Source organism: Staurois parvus, unplaced genomic scaffold, assembly GCF_062004578.1.
Source record: "Staurois parvus isolate SC_StPar_1 unplaced genomic scaffold, SC_StPar_1.0 ptg000044l, whole genome shotgun sequence".
NCBI classification, from domain to species: Eukaryota; Metazoa; Chordata; class Amphibia; order Anura; family Ranidae; genus Staurois; species Staurois parvus.
This window is the reverse complement of record NW_028317840.1, coordinates 3,880,734-3,903,923: the sequence shown is the minus strand read 5'-3', so window position 1 is coordinate 3,903,923 and position 23,190 is coordinate 3,880,734. Positions and strand designations below refer to the sequence as shown.

The 23,190-nt window shown below is 39.5% G+C and overlaps 1 protein-coding gene across 1 annotated transcript in view; it reads right to left on the bottom strand.

Moving 5' to 3' along the window:
• Nucleotides 1-23,190, bottom strand: part of CCSER1 (coiled-coil serine rich protein 1) — a 1,224,715-nt gene that overhangs the window by 184,627 nt on the left and 1,016,898 nt on the right. Inside the window, exon 8 of the mRNA XM_089663808.1 lies at nucleotides 485-568. Coding sequence (XP_089519934.1) covers nucleotides 485-568 — 84 coding nt within the window. The remainder of the gene's footprint in view (nucleotides 1-484; nucleotides 569-23,190) is intronic.

The window sequence follows — 23,190 nt, the reverse complement described above, 5'->3', positions numbered from 1 at the left end:
GGAAGATTACAGAGAGCAATAAAAGCCCACAATAAAGAAATATCCCATTACTTCCTGCTCTGGTGACACCTCAGATACAGAAACAACGACAGGAAGTGTGGTTAAAGGCAAATAGTCAAACCCTTTCTCTGTGCAAAACTGAAATATAAAAAAAAAGCTTGAGTTGATCATTGAATCTACAGACAAAAGTACATCCACATGATGTCTCTAGAAGATTTTCTTTTGTTAGCTGTATCATCTGATTTATGACTTTCTACATCTGTTTTAGCAGTTTCCAAACAAAAAAACATTAATTTTTATTATTTTTTTCATCTTCGTCCTTATGGAGATGAATGAGAACAAAACCACTTGCAATTGCGTAAAACAATAAAGGACACTTCTGTGTACTTACTGTGGAAGCCATACGTCTTACTAAGAGCTTGATCAAAGCTTAAATGACGTTAGTTTTCAATGACCATTTTTCAGTGGTTCTTGTATAACTTACCAGCTCTTCTTGCAGTTGGTGGATAAGTTCATCTCGTTCCTTAAGCTGCAGCTTCAGCATTGAGCATTCATCTTTCATTATATCCTATGACAACATGAAATCAGATGTTATAATAGGACTAGCATTTTCTCTTTGTTCTTAACAAGGAAAAGCTGTTTCACACAGTAGGATATAATTGGATCCAAGTAATAAACCTCAATTTTCTTGTGTCATGTGTGATATTTTTTATAACATTTTCTGAAGTGCAGTATAAACAACTTAATGTGTCTATGATGAAAAATATAAACGTCTTTCACTTCACAAGATGGCTTTGCCAGTGTTTGAATCCCATAAGCTTTGTGGCAGGAACTCCTGCTGTATCTCATTTTGGGAACAGATGGTTATACAACTTAAAGTTAGAAAACGATATTGAAGGAAGATATATTTATTGTTGACGTAACGGATAAGAATTTCATATTTTCCTATTTAATTCTAGCAAGATTTGTATTTTTTTTAAGGAATGTATAATTTCAACACAATCAATTAAATTACACCATTTTTAATAGCGTGGTGACTATATATTCAAGAGAGTAATACCCAGTCCACTAAGGACCCTTTCAGACCTTTGAATCCTGGTGCATTGTGCTAATGCTCTTGTTGTGCGTTGGAGCTGTGTTGTCTTAGTGGCATTTCAACATGACAACACATGTAACCTTACCAAAATACACCAAACTGGAAGGTGAGAATGGGTTCTGAGTGCTACATGCAAAATGCCCACAATTTTAATTTTATACATCAATAACATTTTCTTTGAAATAATAACATTTTTCTGGATATTTTTATTCCTCTAGTTGCCATATACAGCACATTTTGCCCATTGGATCTGTGTGCTTATCCACTTCAACATGCTACAGCTAAGTATGTCTAAACTTGTTTTCTGTGCTTTTGTTGAGCTCTGCCATAAAAAAAACACATATTGCACAGAAACATAGTTTATGAGATTTGCAGCTATTGAAGGGTCCCTAATTTACATGTTAAATACTCTTTAATTTCAAGGGAAATAGGCACAAGTGTTAGATGGGTATATTTAGTGATTTTGCCAGCTACTCAGCTAGCCAAAATTTAGCAGTGTCATTATACAGTATATTAGTTAATTTGGCAAAACCTTTATGACTAATTTGCATGCTTCTCTGTTTTTATATTACACCCTGAAAAAATAGTCAAAACTTAAAAGTTAAATTTTTAATTCTATTATTATTTCTGACAATTAAACAGGTAATGTAACCGTACTTGGTCGTTTCACGTGTTAAACATATGCACTGCAGATGCTTCAGAATTTTTAAAATGGCAATGTTTGTTTACAAGCTGAAGGCCTTTATATTCTCAATAAAGCTTTCAGCTTTCATGTGATCAGGCATGTCATAGCTGATATAGTAATCACATGATTAGTAACATCAGTGGGGACCCAAGCTACATAGTTACATAGTTATATAGTTCATCTAGTTGAAAAAAGACACAAGTCCATCCAGTTCAGCCAGCAGAAGAAAAAAAAGACACACACACGCACAGATAGAAAACTTCCATATACCCCATCCTATACCCAAAGTTAATCCGGAGGAAGGCAAAAAAACTCAATAAAGAATGATTTAATTTGCTCCAGCAGGGAAAAAAAATGTCTTTATGGTCCCCGAAGGAACAGCTGGGATTTAGAGCCACCAGCCATGAAAAGTGTCAATTAATGATTGACTGAGGTAATAGAATGCCTTTGATGATACTGGGTGTCCAATGAGTTTAACAACCGCAAGTTAAGTAGGTATCGGAATTTAATCTTGGGTATCCACAATTCATGTCAACACAATAGTGTAGAAAGTACAAATGTCCCCCTGGGGACTATATACATTGATGTCTGACTTAATGTAAATATCATATCAGAAAATATATAAAACTTCCATAAGTAAAGTATAGTTAAAAAAAATCTATAAATCCACGGTTAAACACCCAAATTAAAAATTAAGATATTCCTGCCACTGTTGTGCTGATAAAGTGGAAATTAAAAACACCCAGCGACTAATCAATGACAGCAGCTCCCCCCCTCAATTGACCCCCAAGATTACTGGAAAGTCCATAAGTGTTTTTGTATAATCTACTCTCGACTGGTGATCACATATATGGATCCAGATCACAGATGGATACATCAAGATGGAAATCCCATATGCATGAAAAAGAGGCTATCAATAGTAAATATAGCTTAAAAGTTTTTATTTAAAAACTAAAAAGTTACACTCACATAGGAAGAAAGCGTGACAGCATGTCATAAATCCCACAAAATGCTATAGGCTCACACTATAGTGCCACATATATAGGGCGGTTCCTACGCAAATGGCTCCATCATGCTTTTTAGCGATGGGCATGCTTTAAAAATGTGCATAGCACTCTGCTTGCATAGCACTCTAGTGCAAGTGGAGCACTATTCAAATATATGAGAAAAAATAGGCTGGTCTCTGCTCCAATCGCATTATGCAGAATAAAGCAGATAAAACTCTGTGGGGCAGATTAGGCTCTGCACTGCAGCCTGCATTTGCTAATACAATTTAGAGGAAGCAACAGCCATCAGCTAGAGAAGGTCAGAGGGTGCTATAACCATAATACATAAACCCCGAGTGAGTGGATTGGCAAAGCATAATCACAACCACAAAAAAACTAAGAAGGAAATAATATGCACTGGTACAAAATTAGGAGGCATGTACACAAATGCTAGAAGTTTAGCTAACAAAATGGAGAAACTGGAGCTGGTGATACACAAGGAGGATTTTGACTTCATAGGAATATCAGAAACTTGGTTTGAAAGCTCACATGATTGGTCAGCATCTATCCAGGGGTATTCCTTGTATAGGAGAGACAGGGAGGGTAGAAGAGAAGGAAGGGTTTGCCTGTATATCAAAAATAATTTGCTAGTAAACGCGAGGAACGACATTGCACATTGGGTGCGGGGTGAGGTGGAATCCCTGTGGGTGGAACTCGAAAGGGAAGAGACATGCGGGAAAATAATAGTGGGGATATGCAACAGGCCCCCTAACCTGAAGGATGAGAAGGAGTTGGATCTCCAGTCACAGTTAGAAATGGCAGCAAAGCAGAGTAATTTCAACACAATTGGGGACTTCAACTACCCAGATTTTGACTGGGTGGAAGGAACAGCTCACTCATATAAGGCCCTTTGTTTCTTAAATGTCTTGCAGTACAACTTTATGAGCCACTTGGTAGAATCCCCAACTAGAAAGAATGCATTGCTAGATCTATTAATTACAAACAACACAGATCTGGTCGCAGTACACCTTGGGAAACAGCGATCATAGGATAATTACATTCAGAACTATTCAAAGGATAAGGAGGCACAGGGGTAGTAAAAAACACTAAACTTAAAAAGAGCAAACTTTTCTAAACTATGCTCAGTACTACAGGAAAATAAATGGGACCAAATCCTAGAAACATTGAACACTGAGAAAAAATGGAAATACTTTACTAACATATTAAATAAAGGTATTAGCCAGTGTATTCCAATGGCCAATAAAAATAAAAGAGTGAACGTTAAACCTGGTTGGCTAAACTTTAACATAAAAGGACATATCAAATAGAAAAGAATGGCCTTCAAGGAATATAAGGCAGGGGGGTTATTATCAGCATTCCAACACTACAAGGAAGTCAATAAATAGTGTAAGACAGCAATCAGGGCAACTAAAATAGACTACGAGAGACACAGCAGAGGAGAGTAAAAAGAATCCCAAGAAATGTTTTAAGTATATTAATAGTAAAAAAATGAGGTCTGAAAATATTGGCCCCCTAAAGGATGATGAAGGGAAGCTGGTTACAAATGAAAAGGAGAAAGATACTGTATTGAGTACATTCTTCTGAGTTTTTACAAAGTGAAAGGAGGGGTATAGTAAACAGGACTGTATCATTAGTAACACATCATAAAATGTACCCTTGTGGCTAACAGAAGACAATGTCCAAAAAAGGCTAAAAAATCTCAACACAAATAAATCACCAGGACCAGATGGCTTACACCAAAGAGTCCTCAAAGAAATCAATCAGGTTATAGCCAGACCACTATACCTAATTTTTATGGACAACATACTGACAGGAAGAGTACCAACTGATTAGTGAAGTGCCAACCTGGTACCATTATTCAAAAAAGGGCAGAGACAAATGCCTGGGATCTACAGACCAGTCAATCTAACATCAATAGTATGTAAACTAATTGAGGGGATGATAAGGGACTATATCCAAGAATTTGCTGAAGAAAACAGTATAATTAGTAATAATCAGCATGAATTTACGAAAGGTCGTTCTTGCCAAACCAATCTGTTTACATACTATGAGTAAATGAGCAGCCATCTAGATAAAGGAAGGTCTGTTGAAAACTATAATGCTGCCAGTTTACAAAACTCTGGTTCGGCCGCATCTGGAGTATGCTGTCACCAATCCTCAGAAAGGAGGTGTGGGAACTGGTGAGAGTCCAGAGAAGGGCAACAAAGTTAATAAGGGGACTGGAGGACCTCAGTTATTAGGAACGATAACAAACACTAAACTTATTCTCCCTGGAGAAGAGACACTTGAGAGGGAATATGATAGTGATATACAAGTATCTTAATGGTGACTCTAGTATAGGGAATAAACTATTCAGTCTCAGGGAGTACATGAAGACATGGGGCCACTCAATGAGATTAGAAGATAAGCGCTTTAACTTTAAACTACATAAGGGGTTTTTCACTGTCAGGGCGGTAAGGATGTGGAACTCACTTCCACAACTGGCAGTGTCAGCAGGAAGCATTGATAGTTTAAAAAAAAACTCTTGAACAGGTATTTTGACAAACATAATATACAGGAATATGGGCAATATTTTTTACATGAACACACACACACCCACACAGGTTGAACTGGATGGACTGGTGTCTTTAGTCAACCTTACCAACTGTGTGACTATGTAATTTAAAATTCAGGCTGTAATGTGAAGTAATACTGCTGTATCCAGCAAAGAGCTAATATCTCCATCTGATCCCCGTTTTACATTGTCCACTTAGTATGCTAAAGTACTGTATATCATAATTGCCTTTTTAAAAAAGTATTTTTTTCCATCAAATTTTCATCATTTGTGGCATTTCAGTGCTGCAGATCTGCATCCCTTTGCAGCCACTTAATATCCAACTGCATGCACTCCAGGCCAAGTATCTTGATATAGAAAACATTGCACCATAATGTGTGTTGAATCAATCTCCAGTAGTCTCCTTTGGAAGCCCAGGTTACAAGGGGACAATGCAGGAGCACAGTTGGGAGATAGGAGCACAACATTTCCACTCTATAACAAGAAATAACTATAGAAAGACCTTCATAATAACATCATCAAGTATTATTTAAATGAAAGCTGAAGATTTAAACCAAATTTAGAATGACTTTTTAAAATTACATTAACATTTTAAAGACTATACAAGGGTTTTGTGAATTAATTAGATGTGAGAAGGTGATCTGGAGATATGATCAGAAATCAAGTAGGAGAACATATTCCAAGTGTCAATCTTAATTCTGAGAAACAATCAAAATCCTCCTGGGATCTCTATTTTAATTAACAATTTTGCTTTCTCCAAAACCTAAAGTGCATTTTTATAGATTACATAACTATTATTCACTTGCCCTCTGGAAGATTTACCCCCCTCTATGACCAAGCAATTTTTTTAGTGATATGGCAATGTGTTAGTGTAACTGACAATTGCTTGGTCATGCAACGCTGTACATAAATTAAATTAATGTAATTTTTTTCTCACAAACAGAGCTTTCTTTTGATGGTATTTCATCACCTCTGCATATTTTATTTTTTACGCTATAAACACAAAAAGACCAACAATTTTGAAAAAAACAACAACAATATTTTTGACTTTTTACTATAAAACATATCCAATTAAAAAAAAATCTTCATACTTTTTTTTCATACTAGTAATGGCAGTGATCAGCGACTTATAGTGGGACTATGGTGGGCATTCTAACACTAACTGACACTGGGTGAGAACTGACTACCACTGACACCTCCAGTGACAATAATACAGTGATCAGTGCTAATAAATATCACTGACACTGTACTAATGACACTGGGCAGGAAGGAATCAACATCTGGGGTGATCAAAGGGTTAAAAATAGCAATCAAAGGGTTAATATGTATCTAACTATTATGTGGGTGCAGTGTGCTACACTCACGTGTGGTTTTACTTTTTTCTCTCCCTGGAACGAAAAGACTAACATCATCAGCAGTTAGAACAGTCTTGTGCCTTCTGTCTGTGTCCAGCCCAGCACTAGCTAAAGCTTGTAGAAGGACTTTTCTTTCTGCTCTAGAAGGATGCAAAACACCTGGCCTCTGTATGACCAGTGCTGATTGGCCCTGTGCTGATCACATGCACTCTCCCAAAAACCTCTAGCAATATACACCAAACTGAGCATATGCATGCCTACTGTTCACTCTGAAGATAAGTGGTAATCACTTGAAAAAGGGGAGGAACAGAGAAGAAAGGATCAAACAGCCTTTTTTACACAATGAGGAGGATTAACTCCTTAAGTTCTATAGTGAATATAACAAGCATGCTTTACTGCATACACAGACTGATTTTACTGTTGTGGGTTTAGTAACACTTTTAAGAATTAAAAATGGACTTCTCAACAGTGCATGTAGTTACAGAGGTCAGTTAGAGCTTGTTTAAATGCTATTTTATGGCTTGCAAAGAATGTGTAGTTTTATGTCCAGTCTGGTCACAGTCCAGGCATCAACAGGTATGGGTAATTTCAATTTGCTACATTAGTTTGTTGAAACAGGTTTCTGCAGAGATTTTACTGTTTGTAATACAGATATAAAATGAAACTACAATGTTATTGTAAAGTGAACATCAGTCAAATTGTTCAGCCAAATTATGAAGTGTATAGATCAACAGAGCATTTACTGATGCCTTGATGAAAGCTTATTTTGTTCCATTCCTCACAAGGTAAAGACAGATGAGGCAACAGTTCTGCTGTCTTTTTGTTTGGACTTGACATGATTCCCACAGTTCCAATAATCAGGAATGGAAATGCAAGAAAAAAAGACACCCACTGCAAGCCTAATGTATGAGCACCATGTACGGATTGGTTCCTGCTCTAGTTAAAGTTAGCCGGTTTGTTAGCACATTAAAAAGTTTACTAAATAACTTGGCAACCATTTAAAGAATTGTGCACAACAGTCCCTTATCCAGTGTTTCTAAATCATGTTAAAAAAGACAGACATAGGAAAGATGTAACATTCATAATTTTCAAGAGAATGCTTGTTCCCTAATCAACCATGGGTCTCCCTTGCCTACTCCAGTAGTTCAGTGGTTTGACCGACTCTCCAAACTATAGAGTTAGGACCACAGTTTACAGAGGAGTCTTGGCAAGGCACTGTGACTTTCACATATGTTTGCAAATGTGTGCAACTAAAACCTCTCTTTTAATGCAAACTGCTAGACAGGGCCAATTCGGTTTGGTTGCAGACTAGTTGATGAGTATGCTGAGAAATTTTCTGTTGTTTGTAATGTGCAAAGCCACCTTACTGTGAAGGCTAGTTATAGATTGGGGTGGTTGCCACTTATTTGTAAAGCTTGAATTTGATGCAAGGACACATTGGATACCATTGTGCTCTTGCTGGGTGTCCAATGTGTCCCTGTGCCTTTAAGGAGGATTGGGCTACCTCCAGGCAAGCCTGTCCTTAATTTATCCACTGCATATGTATGCTTCAAATTAGAGACTCTCAAAACTATAGGGTTAGGACCACAGTTTACAGAGGAGCCTTGGCGAGGCACTGTAGCTTTCACATAAATTTTCAAGTGTGTGCAACTAAAACCTCTGTTTTTACGCAAACTGCTAGACAGGACCAATTCAATTTGGATGCAGACTATCTAGTAAGTGTGCTGGGAAATTTTCTTTTGTTTGTAGTTGGGACATTAGGCAGAGCACCATGTCTATTAGTTGTTGTGCTGTATAGCAAGATCTGCAGTACAAATAACAAAATCCAGCTTACATGGTGAGAGAAATGAGCTGCTACACAGGTAGTTTTTTTGGTGTTATTGACAATGGATTTATGCATACTACTAAATGCATCACCAGTAATAAGCAATAGGGGGCCCACAACTTAAAAAGGGTAACATTTTCCCATGAATCAGCCAGTTTTTAACAAGTCAAACATACAGTAAAAAACCGCATGACAGCACGAAAGTGACACACGTGAATGTTGTGGCACAAAGCCAACTAAAAAGTACGCATTCTATTTTGGATCTGCAGTGAAAGTCATGGCTTGATGGCTAGAGCCAAAAATATTTTTCTTTATACTGATTAAATTGTCACTGATCTGTGAAATACAAACATGACAAATTAATGTTTTCTATTACATTTTAGTTGGGTCCCCTACCTGCAACTGTGATAGAAAACAGCGTGTAGGATAAGAAAATGTAATTTGCATTAGCAGTACACAAACAAATGAAATAAAATACCAATCCACTTTACTTAGAAACATTGCAATAAACACAACTCAGGTAGTTCATGTCACTGCCTGTTATATAAAGTTGTTTTAGTGGCATTTAGGGCACACGGGTCTTGAGCCTGCAACCAACCCCAAGATAAACATTTTTGTGATTACAGACCATTATATGGTAATGCAAAGAACTGCGAACTAATCAGCCCTGCCTGCCCAGGCTTCCCAATGTTATTCTCTTGATGAGTAGTCAATTAACTGGAAAACAAGCCAATCAAATCCCCATATCCCCAGCCTGTGCACATCTCAAGCTTTAAAAGACGAACATCCAGGTATAGGCATATAACGCATAAGTAGCCCAGTAAGGTAATACGTGTGCAGTCCTTGATGTAGTAAAAAATAAATCTCTGTAATCAAGGCTTACCATTCTCCACAACTACTGCTGATTAAGATGTGTTTTTCATTTGTTATTTTTGCAAATATTACAGTAATACAATTGAGAATGTGGTTAGAGAAGAAGGCCGAGGTTCTTGGCCATACTGGAAAAGTTCCCTAAAGCAACATAATACATTGTTTTTCACATTGCTACTGGACACTTTTTGTAGCATAGCAACCATTTTCAGTAACATGGCCCCTCTTTGTAACCCGCCTTCTGTATAGAATTATTATTCGATATAAGAGAAAATACGATATAATACAATACTATACTATTCCGGCATTAGAGCAAATATATGGCAGTCTTAGATATCATTTTCAACATAGCCAGCCCTGCTTATGCAAGTATTACTTTATTAATAATGATGATAAATTATTATGGGAGGTAATTAAAGCATGTTGATGAAAATGTAATAAAGCTAGTTGATCACTATTTTAGCTTCATTGCCCCCTTCATTTGACTTTCAAGACATAAATATCTCTCCTTAATTGAGAACCAAAACTTTCAGTCACTGCAGTATTTACTCTTCATACCAATACCAGCACAAGTGCCAACAAGAAACATGCTGTCAGAACAGAGTGACAGAGAGATGAGCTCATCAATCTGCTTGATCACAACCATTTGGCAGGTAAAACATCTCTCATTATAATTAATCTGTGTATTTTATCATGTGGAAGCCAGGGAAAATGTAGGTGGAAAAAATATTCGATCCCAAAGAGAACACTATGGATGACCAAAATGCTGGGGAAAATGGTTAGGATGTCCTTGTGCCAGAAAATTAAGGCCAAACAAGAGGCACCTAAAACCCATTTTGATGTCAGGAACCAAAAGGCAAAAGAACACTATCCTTCCATTACTTTAAATGCCATAAATTTACATATCAGATCACCAGCAAAAGTCATATGCTGATAGCCTATTTTTTGACATACACTGCTCTAAATCAGGTTTTGCTGGAAATATTATGCGGTTTTCTTTTGTGGGTGTTGCGTATGACCAAAAGCTGCATGGCGAATGATGCTTTCAAAAATTTTACCATAGCACATTCTCTTAACATGTTGTTTGCTCTGTTCTGTGAGTGATAAACTTGGTACATTAACGCCTAACTGTGGTCATTAAAATGCTCCTCCAGCTGATAATAGTTTTTCTTCCCTGATGGTTCTGGTTGTGATAATTGGGCCCCTGAAGATGCTCTGACTGATCCCGTTTGAAAATCTCACGACATATTGGCATATAATTCAGGACTAGTGGATACTGCTGGTTCTGCATTGTACGGGATGATTTAGCCATACCCAGCCACATTCCAGAACATTCACACAATCCATGTAGTATCCAGGGTTAAAAAATTACTTTGTTATCTCATCCCCTAGAAAAATTATCATAAACTACTTCAGTCCCAGGTGCCAATTTAAAACAACGTTATTTTTTGTACCAGCTGTTTTAAAACACCATTGAGACTCCAAGTGGTTCCTGTGGATTCCAGCTAAGATTCAGGTTAGAGCCACTGGCTGTCAGTGACAGCTGGCATCCAGCACTTTGTGACTCCAGAGTCACATCTCTGTCCAGGGTCTCCTTGTAGCAATAAGTCGCTGCTATAGTGATCTATTGCTGGCTGATTGCTATTGCAATTGGAAGATCTAATAGATGATACTAGATCACACTTGCATTTACTGTGTAAGTGTCAACTGCTCATACAAGTGAAGCCATGTCATTTGGGTTTTTTGCAATCACAAACCTGTAAAAGTCTTTGCCAATCTAACTTGATCTTAGAGATTAATGTTATGCCACCAATTTACACAAAAAACATTTTTTGTGTGCACATCACAATGCACTATCAAAAAAGGGACTAGTGTTCGCCTAGAAAAAAATCTGTATATATTTACTTGGAGCTTGACTGTTTCCTTATGTTGCAAACATTGCACTACTGTCATGATTTTTAATCAGCAGATTTTGTTGATTATATTTTGAAGAAAAATTGCAGGAAAAAGTATTTTTTTCATTTTCTTTTACTAATTATTCCAATTAAAAACCAAGGAAAAAGAGATTATGTTTTCAAATCTGCTACCAGATTAAATGAAAAACCTGACATGTGTTCTTATCATTCTCCACTCTGTTTAAAAATGAAAAAAAAAGCCTGTAGTAACACTTTAAAGGAGTAATCCACACACTATGTATATGGAAGATAGGATGTGATATTTTTTGTGGGTTTTCTATGACTCTATAGCCTTCACCTATTATATTCCCAACTCTTCATTCACTACATTCCAATACAGCTCATACTTCCCACCAACTGTACGATTAATGAAGTTAATGAACTTCACTGAAGTGGGTCTTCTTCTGGAAGGCCGCATATCAGCTTACATGTGTTTGTGCTGGGAGGCAAGTTTTTCTTTGATAATAAAGAAAAATTGGGAGATATCCATTACCCTTTACCACCAAATCAAAGCCCAGTTTGTCCTAAACAAGCAAGGTATAATCTACCTGGTCACACTAAATAGTTGTGATGAGATATACAGTTTTACTAACACATGTCAAAAGTTGCAAAATTGTGTTCAGGAGTTAAGATTTGTTTTACTCTCCATATGTGGGGGTTAATATATTAATTGCAGGTCAATGCACTGCCAATTGCTACAAATAAAGAACATACACACTCTTTTTAACAATGAAATGCTTTATTACCAATAAGTAACTAATAATCAAATCAGTTGTATACAAGTTTAATTTAATTTTGAAGTGATGCTATAAAAGACTGAAGTACAAACTGATAACAAAGGCATTATCTTTGAGACCGACCACCTTATTTTGCAGTTGTTTAGTCATGTGCATGAACTAATTAAGTCTTAGGAGTAAAATTAGGAACACTTTAATGGTTTTAGATCATTTTCTGGCATCGTCAAGCCCTGTCCCACTCTTGTTTTTTTGGCCCTGTTTTTCCATTTAATTATTTGCATTTTTCATTTAATTGCCAGGAAGAAAAAAGAACCGTGGAAGGAATTGCCTTCCAGCAAGCGCTACAGCCCAAAAATCTGGGACTTTCTTCATCTCAGCTGAACACTTCCCTTCTTTAATTCATACTGTACCAAGAATATTGACTAACAAATGCAGGCAGCTACAGCTTTTAATAATTGCCCAATTCTAAAGGGCAAGAGTGGAGTGCTGACAAGTCTTTGCAGACACCCAGCCAATAGACTCAGTGCAAGAAAGTGACTAGATTAATGATCTCATTATAATTCATTAAAGAGTAGTGAAAGGATGGATGCCTGCTTTAATTAGTTTTATTACTGCAGGAAAATGTTTCATAAACCAGGCTCATCGTTATGCACACTTGGAAAACAGAAGAGTGGTAATCAAACTTGATGAGGAGGCTTTCATTAGGAAGCATGGCTAAGGGCAATGATCATGGGTAAGAGGATATTCTGAAGACGGACATGGCAGTGCATCACACACAAAGTTGTCATCTCAAGTACTGTAATTTTATTATGAAAAATTGCAGAGATGGTTACAGTGGTTATTTCAACAGAAGAGCTGACAGAGCACAAACTGTGCAATCTCTGCAATAACAGCCTGGGTGAGCTATACATATACTGGAACACAGTCTGCTAATAAGGCAAACTTTAAAATAGATATATTTCATTCTGCAATATACCAAGCAAATGATGTACACCTATGGTCAATGTTAAAGAGATTTTCTGCTCTACTAATTATACTCAGACATATTCCCCTTGTCTCCATAGCTATAAAGATGGAAATCTCGGAAGCATCACATTTTGTCACTATCACTTATTCAGAGAAACCTCAGAGTTTACGTGTTTATCTGTCTGGCAGTGTGTGGGTAGATTTAACCTGACCTCTAAGGAATTATGGTCCTTTAAAATAAAAAAAGATACCTGTCTTGTTTGACTCTTTAGGCTGCTTGAATAATGGGTCCCATATTGGCCACTGTGGTTCCTCCTGATGACCAGTACAGGACACAATAGTGACGTAAGGTTTTGCAAGCAGGATCACAGCTGCTAGTGGGGGACACACTATACCATACAACAGGAAAAGTGGAAGCAGATTGGTGCTGATTTCTGCTACAGCATGAAATTTTAGCAAATGGGCCAACGGAAAAATATGTATAGAGCTAATTTCTTTCAGAGTGGTGCCTGTGTTTGCATGTTCTCCCTGTGCTTATGTGGGTTTTTTAGGCACTCTGGTTTCTTCCCAGTGTAATAGGGTCTTTAGTTTGTAAGCTCCTTGGCTGTAAATTTAGATGTTAAAAGCTCTGCCCAGGGGCGGACTGACAACTCATGGGGCCCCCAGGCAATAGGGGATCATGGGGCCCCTGTGTCCTTGCCCAAACTCAAAAAAGCCTATGAAAAAGGTACCAGGGGCATCTCATGGGGCCCCCTACTGATCCCAGGCCCTCAGGCAGTGCCCGAGTTTCCAAATGGTCAGTCCACCCCTGGCTCTGCCTAAACTGTCAGTGCTGTGTAAATGTCAGTAATAATATATTTGCTATACAAGCCATATTGTTAATAAAATGATCTAAGTTCATCTGAAGCCATCTGATTTTCTAAAACAACTTCCTAGTAATCATGGCAATATTGGATAGGGGTGGAGGGCATAGGGAGTGGTTCACACAACAAAAAAGTAATTTACTTGTGTAATTAATTCACTGCTTTTCCCAGCAATCTTTTTATTATTACAATTTTGAGACAGATCAAGCACACACCCTTCTCATAAAATAAAAAGACAGTAGAATTTATAGAATTTATATAAATCAAACTATGCAATGAAAAAAACTTGCAATGTATAAAACTGAACTGCAGACAATTAATTATTACCAGTTCATTGGAGGACACATAATTCAGAGATATTTTGGTTATACTGCTGCCTACCAGAGGATTTGAACATTGGCAAAAGAAGACAGTGACCAGTCTTATATAACTCCTCCCTCTTCCAGCATGCCTCAGTTTTATCATATGTGTTTTCTATCAGTGAACATGTGGAGAGCTCTTTGGCTGAAATGTTGGGGCTTCTAAAATACCTATTTGGAGGATTCTTGGACACAACCATTAAGAGTACTCATCTTCCCAGCAAAAGAAGCCTAGACCTCAAGAAAAATCCTCTTGCCTTATGCAAAGAAACTACTTCCAGGTATCAACGTATAAGGCAAAACCTAAGCCAGCAGCCCAGTTTCAACACAAACCTTGGGCCTCTAAATGACCCAAACCTTCCAACAAGGCTTCTTCAGAATGAGATAGCTTTTCAAAGTAAGGGAGTGTCTGTTAACTTGTATGGACATTTGGAAAGGCAACATCTCAGATGTTTCTGTTCAGGAGGCTACAAAATGCAGTACCACTTTCAACTCCTCCTTTGCATCATGCCAAACCTTGCAGTGTCACTGCCCAGATTAGCAGACTTCCATGCAGCTCTTGCAGGTCTTGTTAATGCTGTTACTTTATACAGTCTGGCTTATATTTTCAGTCAATCAGTGCTCTGGTTACCTTTTTTTCTGGTGGGGCACTAGGTGGGTCAACACGCCCAGGCTGCCAGTGTGAATTTACAAGTGGCAGTTGAAAACCTTGCCAAGTGTAGCACAGTTAAAGCTTCCAAGTGGTTAATGTTACATCTGCACCCACCCTTAGTGTTACATCAGCATCTGCCCCTCCCCAGCATGCACAGTCACAGGGAAAAGGGAGGATGATGCTTTGAGCTGCTGCAGCTGTGAGTGACAGTGAAACTGCAGCTCAGATTTAGAACAGTGCTTCCCCACACATTATGTTACACAGTGTGTGAGAGAAGTGTGTGAGAGAACAATGGGCACCTTCTCCCTTAGGGACCTGTGTGCTTGGCACACATTAAGGATTTGCTAGTGTGTGGACAGTTCAGGCCTTGAAAAGGTTCAGTTGGATCCTGAACCTCCAAAAGTCTGTACTGGAGTTGATTTATCACTTGAAGTATCGTGGGCTGATTCTAGACATTATTCAAGCTAGAGTTTTTCTTCCTCAGGAAAAATGTGTTACATAAACTATCAAGAAGGAACAGGAAGTCTCGCCATGGCAGAAGAAGTAGAAAAAAAATCTGTCCTGGGCAGAATTTTGCATGGAAGCTCTAGTGGCAGCAGGAGCACCAACCTGACTGTGACACTGCAGTGATCTGGCATGATGGTAAAAGGATATTATGGAACCTAAGATGCTCAATAAGGCAGGTTGAACATTACACTGGTCTACTTTACATCTTTCCTCCCCTATACCCCTTCCTCATCTGCTCTGCAGGACTGAAATGTAGGGTATTTTGGTGATACTTATAGCTCTGGATTGTCCCAGATAGATGTAATATTCCAGCCTGGTCAGACTCCTCACAGGTGCTCTGTCCCAAGAACCAGTTTACCATCTGGCTATATGGTTGGTCACTGACTTTAATGACATGGCTGTTGAAGCTCAGGTCTTGAGCAACAGGGACCTCTCTGCCTCGGTGATCCCCACAATGTTAACAGCCAAGAAGTCTTATTCCTGCTAGATCTACAATCGCACATGGAAGGTATTCTTTCACTTTTATCCCAAAAAATACTCTGTGGGGCAAATCCTGACTTTTCTACAGTCAGGCCTGAATCAACAATTTGTCTTAAGTTCTATTAAAGGTCAGATCTCAGTGCTTGCAGCCTTGTTCCAAATATATATAGTCACTCATTATTTAGTTTACATGAGTGTTTCTCATGTAGTCGACCCTGTGCAGCCAGCTGTGTCTCTGTGGAATTTGACTTTGGTGTTCTTGGTGCTTCAAAAACCACCTTCTAAACCTCTCAGGGATATTCCCCTTTCCAGGTTTCCAGGCTCACTCACAAGGTTGTTTTCTTTGTTGCAATCACCTTGGCAAGGCATGTATCAGATTCGGTAGCTTTTTCCTGTACAGAAACGTTACTGGACTTACAATAGGACAGGAAGGTGTCAAGGTCTGGAGTCTCCTCCCACCTGCCTGCTGACAGGCAGGGGGAAGCATATATTACAGGAGAGACCAATATGGCTGGTTTTGTCAAAAAATCCTGCCTGTCAGACATGTTTTGTGTTTTAGGTTTAATTCTGCTGTCACTCACAGCTGCAGCAGCTCAAAGCACCATCCTCCCTTTCCCCTGTGACTGTGCATGATGGGGGGGATGGATGCTGATGTAAGTCTGAGGGTGGTTCTCCCTGCCTATCAGCAGTAATGTACATTGAGCCACATATGGTAAGCTCAGTGTACATTTGCCAAATTGCTCTGTGCTGTGATTTTGATTCTTGTACGCGTGAGCGGGGGTGACATCATTATGGCCCGGTCAACCAAGTGGCTGAACAGTCTGAACCTGGAAGAAGACTTGTAGATGATGAAAGCACCATGACCAGTGGGGTCACTGACAGCACAGCAGTGGAGGGGACTATTTGACGGGTAAGTCTGCCATAATGCGCTAACATGCTGTGTACACCATTCTGTGCACACTAACAGATTCTGGCTAACAGCTTTCAGGGGCCCATTTAAAAAAAACGAGTTGTGGAGTTTAATTCCACCTTAAGAGAATAAAGTGACACACATCTTATCTCCCGACACACATACCAGTATACAGATGATTAAATGGATGTGTGTAAAAAGTCTTCTTTTTATGAACATTATGAACATTTGTATACCATAACATGCATCTCTGACCAGGCCATTGACATTAACACATTTATCTTTGCTTACAAGCAGTAAATTAACTTTATAACAAGCCTTCACTGACCTCTGTAGGCTGCAGTCATCATGAAGCAATTCATTCTTAAAGTTTATACTAAAGTCATTTAAAGTGCCTCTAAAGTCAAAAGTTTTTTTTTTTACCTTAATGCCTTCTAATAATTTAGGTAAAAAAAAACAAACTCCCAACTACTTGTCCCCCTGCATCCCTAATCACTTACCTGAGTCCAATCATGATCCAGCACTATCTCGTCTGCAATAGTGCTGCTCTCCCTTCCTCTTTTCACAGGAGCCTCCAGAGCACTGGGAGTCATCGACTCCTGCTGCTGTCAGTCAAATCCTGTGAGGAGGAAGCATGTGAGTCTATGGATGCACACAGCCTAGCTCAGGAGCATGCCTGCACGGGTGTCCCTGCAGCACACAACTTGCAGAGGGGGCATCCACAGGAAAGGAGAATTGGACAATGGAAGTGTGGGTCTTCAGCAATGGTAAGAATAACATTTTTTGTAATTTTTAATTAAAAAAAGTGCCTCAACAACCAGTTGAAATAACCACTTCCCCGACACCCTATAGCACAAATACTGCTACAGGGCGGCACGGCTGCGCAAAATCACACATATATATATATATGTAGGGAGCGTGCCGCCATCCAAGCCGCCATTCGCGGCCTCGGCTGTCCATTACCGGGTCCCGGACGGTGATTCTCTGCCAACACCCAGCGATCGCCGAGTATCACTGACGAGGGAGAGACTATACAGATCTCTCCCCTGTCAGCTCCTGCACACTGCTTTGTGTAAAGCAGACACAGAACACAGTAAAACAGCACACCCTTTGATCGTCCTAGATGTTAACCCCTTCCTGTCCAGTGTCATTAGTACAGTGTCAGTGCTTTTTATTAGCACTGATCACTATATTGGTGTCACTGGGGATGTCAGTGACACCAAGTCAGTTCCCCCCCAGTGTCAGAATGCCCGCCGCAGTCCTGCAGTTCCGCTATAAGTCGTTGATTGCTGCCATTACATGTAAAAAAAAAAAATTCCAGTATATATACCACCATTTGTACACACTATGACTTTCATGTTTTTAGCAAAGACATATAGCAGAATACATTTTGGCCTAAATGTATGACAAAATTTGATTTTTTTAATTTTTTACTGGACATGTTTAATAGCAAAAAGTAAAAAAATATAGTTTTTCTTTCAAAATTGTCGGTCTTATTTTGTTTATAGCGTAAAAAATTTAAAACTGCAGAGGTGATCAAATACCGCCAAAAGAAAGCTCTATTTATGGGAAATAAAAGGATGTAAATTTCATTTAGGTGCAGTGTTGCATGACCATGCAATTGTCAGTTAAATTAACGCAGCACAGTATCGCAAAAAATGGCCTGGTCAGATAGGGGGGTAAATCCTGTGGAGGGCAAGTGGATAATTTTCTCAGGTAGCTCAACTAGCCTTCCCCCCTATCAGTGCCTTCTGCATGAACTTTAGGGATTCATTCTAAAGTAACCTGTACTGTGGAGCCTGCCATAGCTGACATCTTGAAAATGCTAGTTTCTGGACTCTGTCTTTATGCTGCAACAAGCATGCAGATCAGTAAAGGAAAGAATGGTCAAGAACTGTAATGATCTACACACCTGCCCTGGGTTAGACAGTACCCAGAAAATACAGAAGCCATTGCTTCATCACAACTGCCAAACTAGCATTTTTAAGGGAAGTCCAGCAATGGCAGCCTCCATAGTTGCTGATTTTAACTTCACATTTTCAATTCCCTTTTTAACTTCTCCTGCTGTGATTTCAAAATGCCCATCCATAATCTTAACATCCTAACATAATTTAAATTATGACTGCTGCTGCAGAAATGGGATACTTTGTAAACTACATTTTTGTTTGTTCATTTGCTGAGCAGGGTTTGTATGAATTTCCCTACATACATTATTTTACACACATGATTAGCAGGATTGCAGAAAACATACACTGAATACTCTCCTGTTGCTGTGATTGCAGAATTAGTACCCTGTTGGTACATGGTGCCAACAGCGTATATCAAAAATAGAAAGTGATATTGGATGGCTGTCAATTTAACGAGAGTAGCATTTTCAGGAATTTATTTATGGGACCTCCATATAGGAGCTGAAGGTGACAACTATGGGAAGCATTTTTTTCCTGCTTTGTTTATATTTTAAAGGTTGGTGCTTGGGATGTTGATTCTTTCCTGATCTGAGCATCAGACACCGGACACTGATGAGCTGTATCCTTATTCTGTGAAATGCCTCCTGAGGTATTGAGAGTGAATGTTTTTCTTTGTAATGTCAGAACAGCTCTGGCAAAAGTCATGGTTTGACAGTGGATGATGGATGCTTTCAAGTACCAAGTGCCAAGGATGTAAGCTGTTATTCATGCGTTACTGTATATGGGTCAGTTTGTAACTGTTTCCATTAATGCATATTGTACTATCTAGACAATGAATTTCTGTTTATGACTTGTTTAATAGTGTATTTCAAGTCACAAACTTGATTTTTTAGTTTGTGATAGAGTGAGAAGTATTCAATCCCCTATTGAGTTTTTAGGGCTATTTAAGGCTCTTTTAGGCTTCATGCACATGACCATACAGGGGCAGTACAGTGTGCAGAGCCTGTTTAATGACAGCTCTGGGATTTGCTGTCACAGCATACAGCTACCCATTGAGATACAGAAGAAGAGGTGGCTGTACGCAGGTTGTGTGCCTGTGGTTGCTTAACGCACCCCTATGCACAAAGACATATGTGCTTAAATGCACACCATCAGAGTTTAGAGTATATATCAGTGTTCTCACAGATGCTCTAGGCAAACCCCAGTGCACAAGCATGTACAGCCGTCTCTCTGAACGCATCTCAAGGCAACTGTACATGGTGGCAGTGGGTTCCAGGAATGTCAATACACAGGCTCTGCACACTGTATGGCCCCTGTACAGCCATGTGCATGAAGACTTACCCTCACTTCATGTCCTGCAAACAACAGTTTCACCAGGGTAGGAAATCCTCAAAACAGGGACCAAGATAAAAACAAAAATCTGACAGAAGTTCAAGACAATCTGTGTTGCTGCTGGTGAGTTCCCCTCACTTTCTGTCTTCTAAAACAGGTTCTAATCCTTCCCTACACAATCTAAAAAAGGATACCAAGACACAATTATGATCTTATTATCACTACCATCTATTCTAAGGTCTGGTTCACACTGGAACCACACAATGTTACCACACAATCCCCAGCATTCCAGTTTTGACAGACCATACACTCGAATGTGGAAAAGTAATGCAAATTACACAGAACCAAACCGCATGTGTTTGGAGTGCCAATTAATGGCACACACATGCATCTCGTATGGACAGCGCATGCATGTGCGAATGGAAACACCTTTCCCACACCTTATTCTAGTGCGAACCGGCACTAAGACCAAAGTGGAGCAACTGAGGGTTAGTCTAGTAACTGATTCTGAAAGTAGTTATGATTCCTGCAGGTATTGCAGACATGCTACATTTCCACCATTGTGGGATGTTGGTATGCAAGCACTTTAGAAATATGTTAGACTATGGTGGATGGGATCATTCTCTCAGACAGAGGGCCAATGGCTTGTGGAAGAGGTGTTTGTATTGTTAATAGAACTTCATGTCATCTAGGTCAGATGTTTCAAGTATTGTTCCTATCCATGATATTATGGGCTTACCTATAACCTGCATAATTTTGCAGATTTTGGGCATTAAGTAATAATAGTCCAATGTCGAGTCCACAGGTAGACCCCAATAACTAAAGACCAAAAATTAGGTAGCTTGTACATCTTACTTTTTTTCACTTGCATTGATGTATAATACAGTAGAATAGTCTTTAATTAGGTAAATTAAAAATGAAAGAATTTGTATTATTAAATAACTCAACTGAGCCAATTAAAAAAAAAAAAAATATGCAAAACTGAGGTGTCAACCCATGCACCAAAGCCCACGGGATACAGCCTAACTTATTAGGACTTTATTAAATAATGTAGCTGTTCTATGTACTGTTAAGACTTAAAGAGGGAGGTCACAGGGCCCCAGAAACTCCAAACATTCCGGAAATAACTGTCATAAGCTAGTCATGGCATCAATATCACAACGGTCTACATCAGGTGCCATAATATCACTTCTCACCAGTGGTTCATGTATTCATAGATATAACTCCAGGGATGACAGCATAAGACACAATCCAGAACAATACACCAAGGTAAGACATTTTAGTTGGATTGATGAAATATCAATCCAAATCACCCACCCCAATCTTGTTGCTTCTCAATAGACCATTGTGTATGCCAAGGGCTCTGGTACTTGGGTAAATGCACATACGTTTTGTATCTGTAGCAACCTCTAGCGTGCTACTAGTTTTAGTGTAGGTACATTTATTGTGGTACGACTCATGGTAACTGTGTGAGTCTGTAATTAGGTCGGGTTACTGCAGGTCAGGCTGGATGACTCAACAGGTTAGGACTCTGTCGCCTCCACCTGGTTCCGGAGGCCTATGAAAGCTTCAAGAAGCCAGTGGGAGGAAGGGGTTGAGACCTAAATTTGCATATTTATGGGCATCTGACCAATCCTAGGCTAAGAGGCTAGCCCATAAATATGAGACAGCCATGCTAGCAGCGGAGTCAGTGGAAGATGGAGTGCTGAGGAGGCTGTTGGCGGCCTAGGATGGACCCTCTAGGTCCGAAGGGGGGGTAATTTACCTCCAGGCTGGGCTTGGGCAGGCTTGGGGAGATCTCATCATGGAACAGTATGAGGAGGAATCTCGCCTATGGAGTGGCAGGGAGCAAAGAGGACAGATTGAGTACATCAGCACACCCAGGGATTCACAAGGGGAGAGACTGCCATATGTATCAACCCTTGAAAGGACAGCGCTGTGCCTAACCCTTTATCCTTGTCCTGAGAGATCTTCAGAGCAGCCAGGAGGGCTGGTAGTGTCTGCAGGCTGTGGAGCTGGAAGCAGTTCTACAAGGGAGAGGAGATACTTCTGCATGTAGTTTGTAACAATCTGTGCTAACCTTTAAAGGGGACCTGAGAGTCCCTAGTTCATAAAGGGCTTTTACTACTGATTATTATTTATTTATTACAGGTACTTACTGTATATAGCGCTGTCATTTTAAGCTGCGCTTTACAGACTGACTGTATCCAGGGAGGAGAACAGTCAAGAATCTTTCTCTGTATATAGGAAGGACATTGTCCTCGTGCTTTGCTTCAGTCGAGTTGGGCATTTCACAATCCCTATTACCCCATCCAAGTTATTTACCCCTTAATAAAATAACAAAAAACAAGCTCATGGACTGTGGAAAATGAATGTTGCCTGGTTGTTCAGAGCTTAGGGGGGACCCAAAAACACAGTGGCACTCAAGAGCGTAGCGCTACACATAGGTTTGTTCATTTGCCACAATAACAAATTTCTAGACAAGAAGGCCATTGTTTAGTTTGTCTTCAATTTTTTTCAAAATGTGTAACGAATGGAAGTAGATGCAATCATTTTGTGACCAGAGTTTTTATTGGGTCTCTTTTCAATATGTGAACAGAAATTAACTTCCTATTATCAGCACATTGGGTCTAAAACAATCTAATCTGCCAGGTGATCAAACTAACTATGAATATGGTATTATAGTTACCTCTCCAGTGGCCCTTGTTTCCTATCTTCCTTTTTTAACATAAAGGGATTCAGACTCTTCATGATTCAACACTCTAAAGCAGGGGTCCTCAAGCTACGGCCCGCAGGCCACATGAGGCCCGCTGGGCAGGGACGTATCTGCCGCGAGGCAAGGGACTAGGGTTTGACAGGTCAGGAGAGCTTGGGAGATTTCGGGCGGGAGACAGGAGGGCAGGATCAGCAATTCTAGAACAGGGGAAGGTGGGCTCGGCTTATGAACCCGCACCACTCACCTGGCCTCTCTGCAGCCAGCCGGCCATCTATTCTGATCAGTGCATGTAACCGTCACGGCCGGAGGGTGGAGCCTAGAGCTGACCATGAAGAGGGGGAGCAAGAGAGGAGACTCCATCGCTGCATGTCGGATATCACGGCCACGGACCCTAGATAAGTGCAATAGATGATT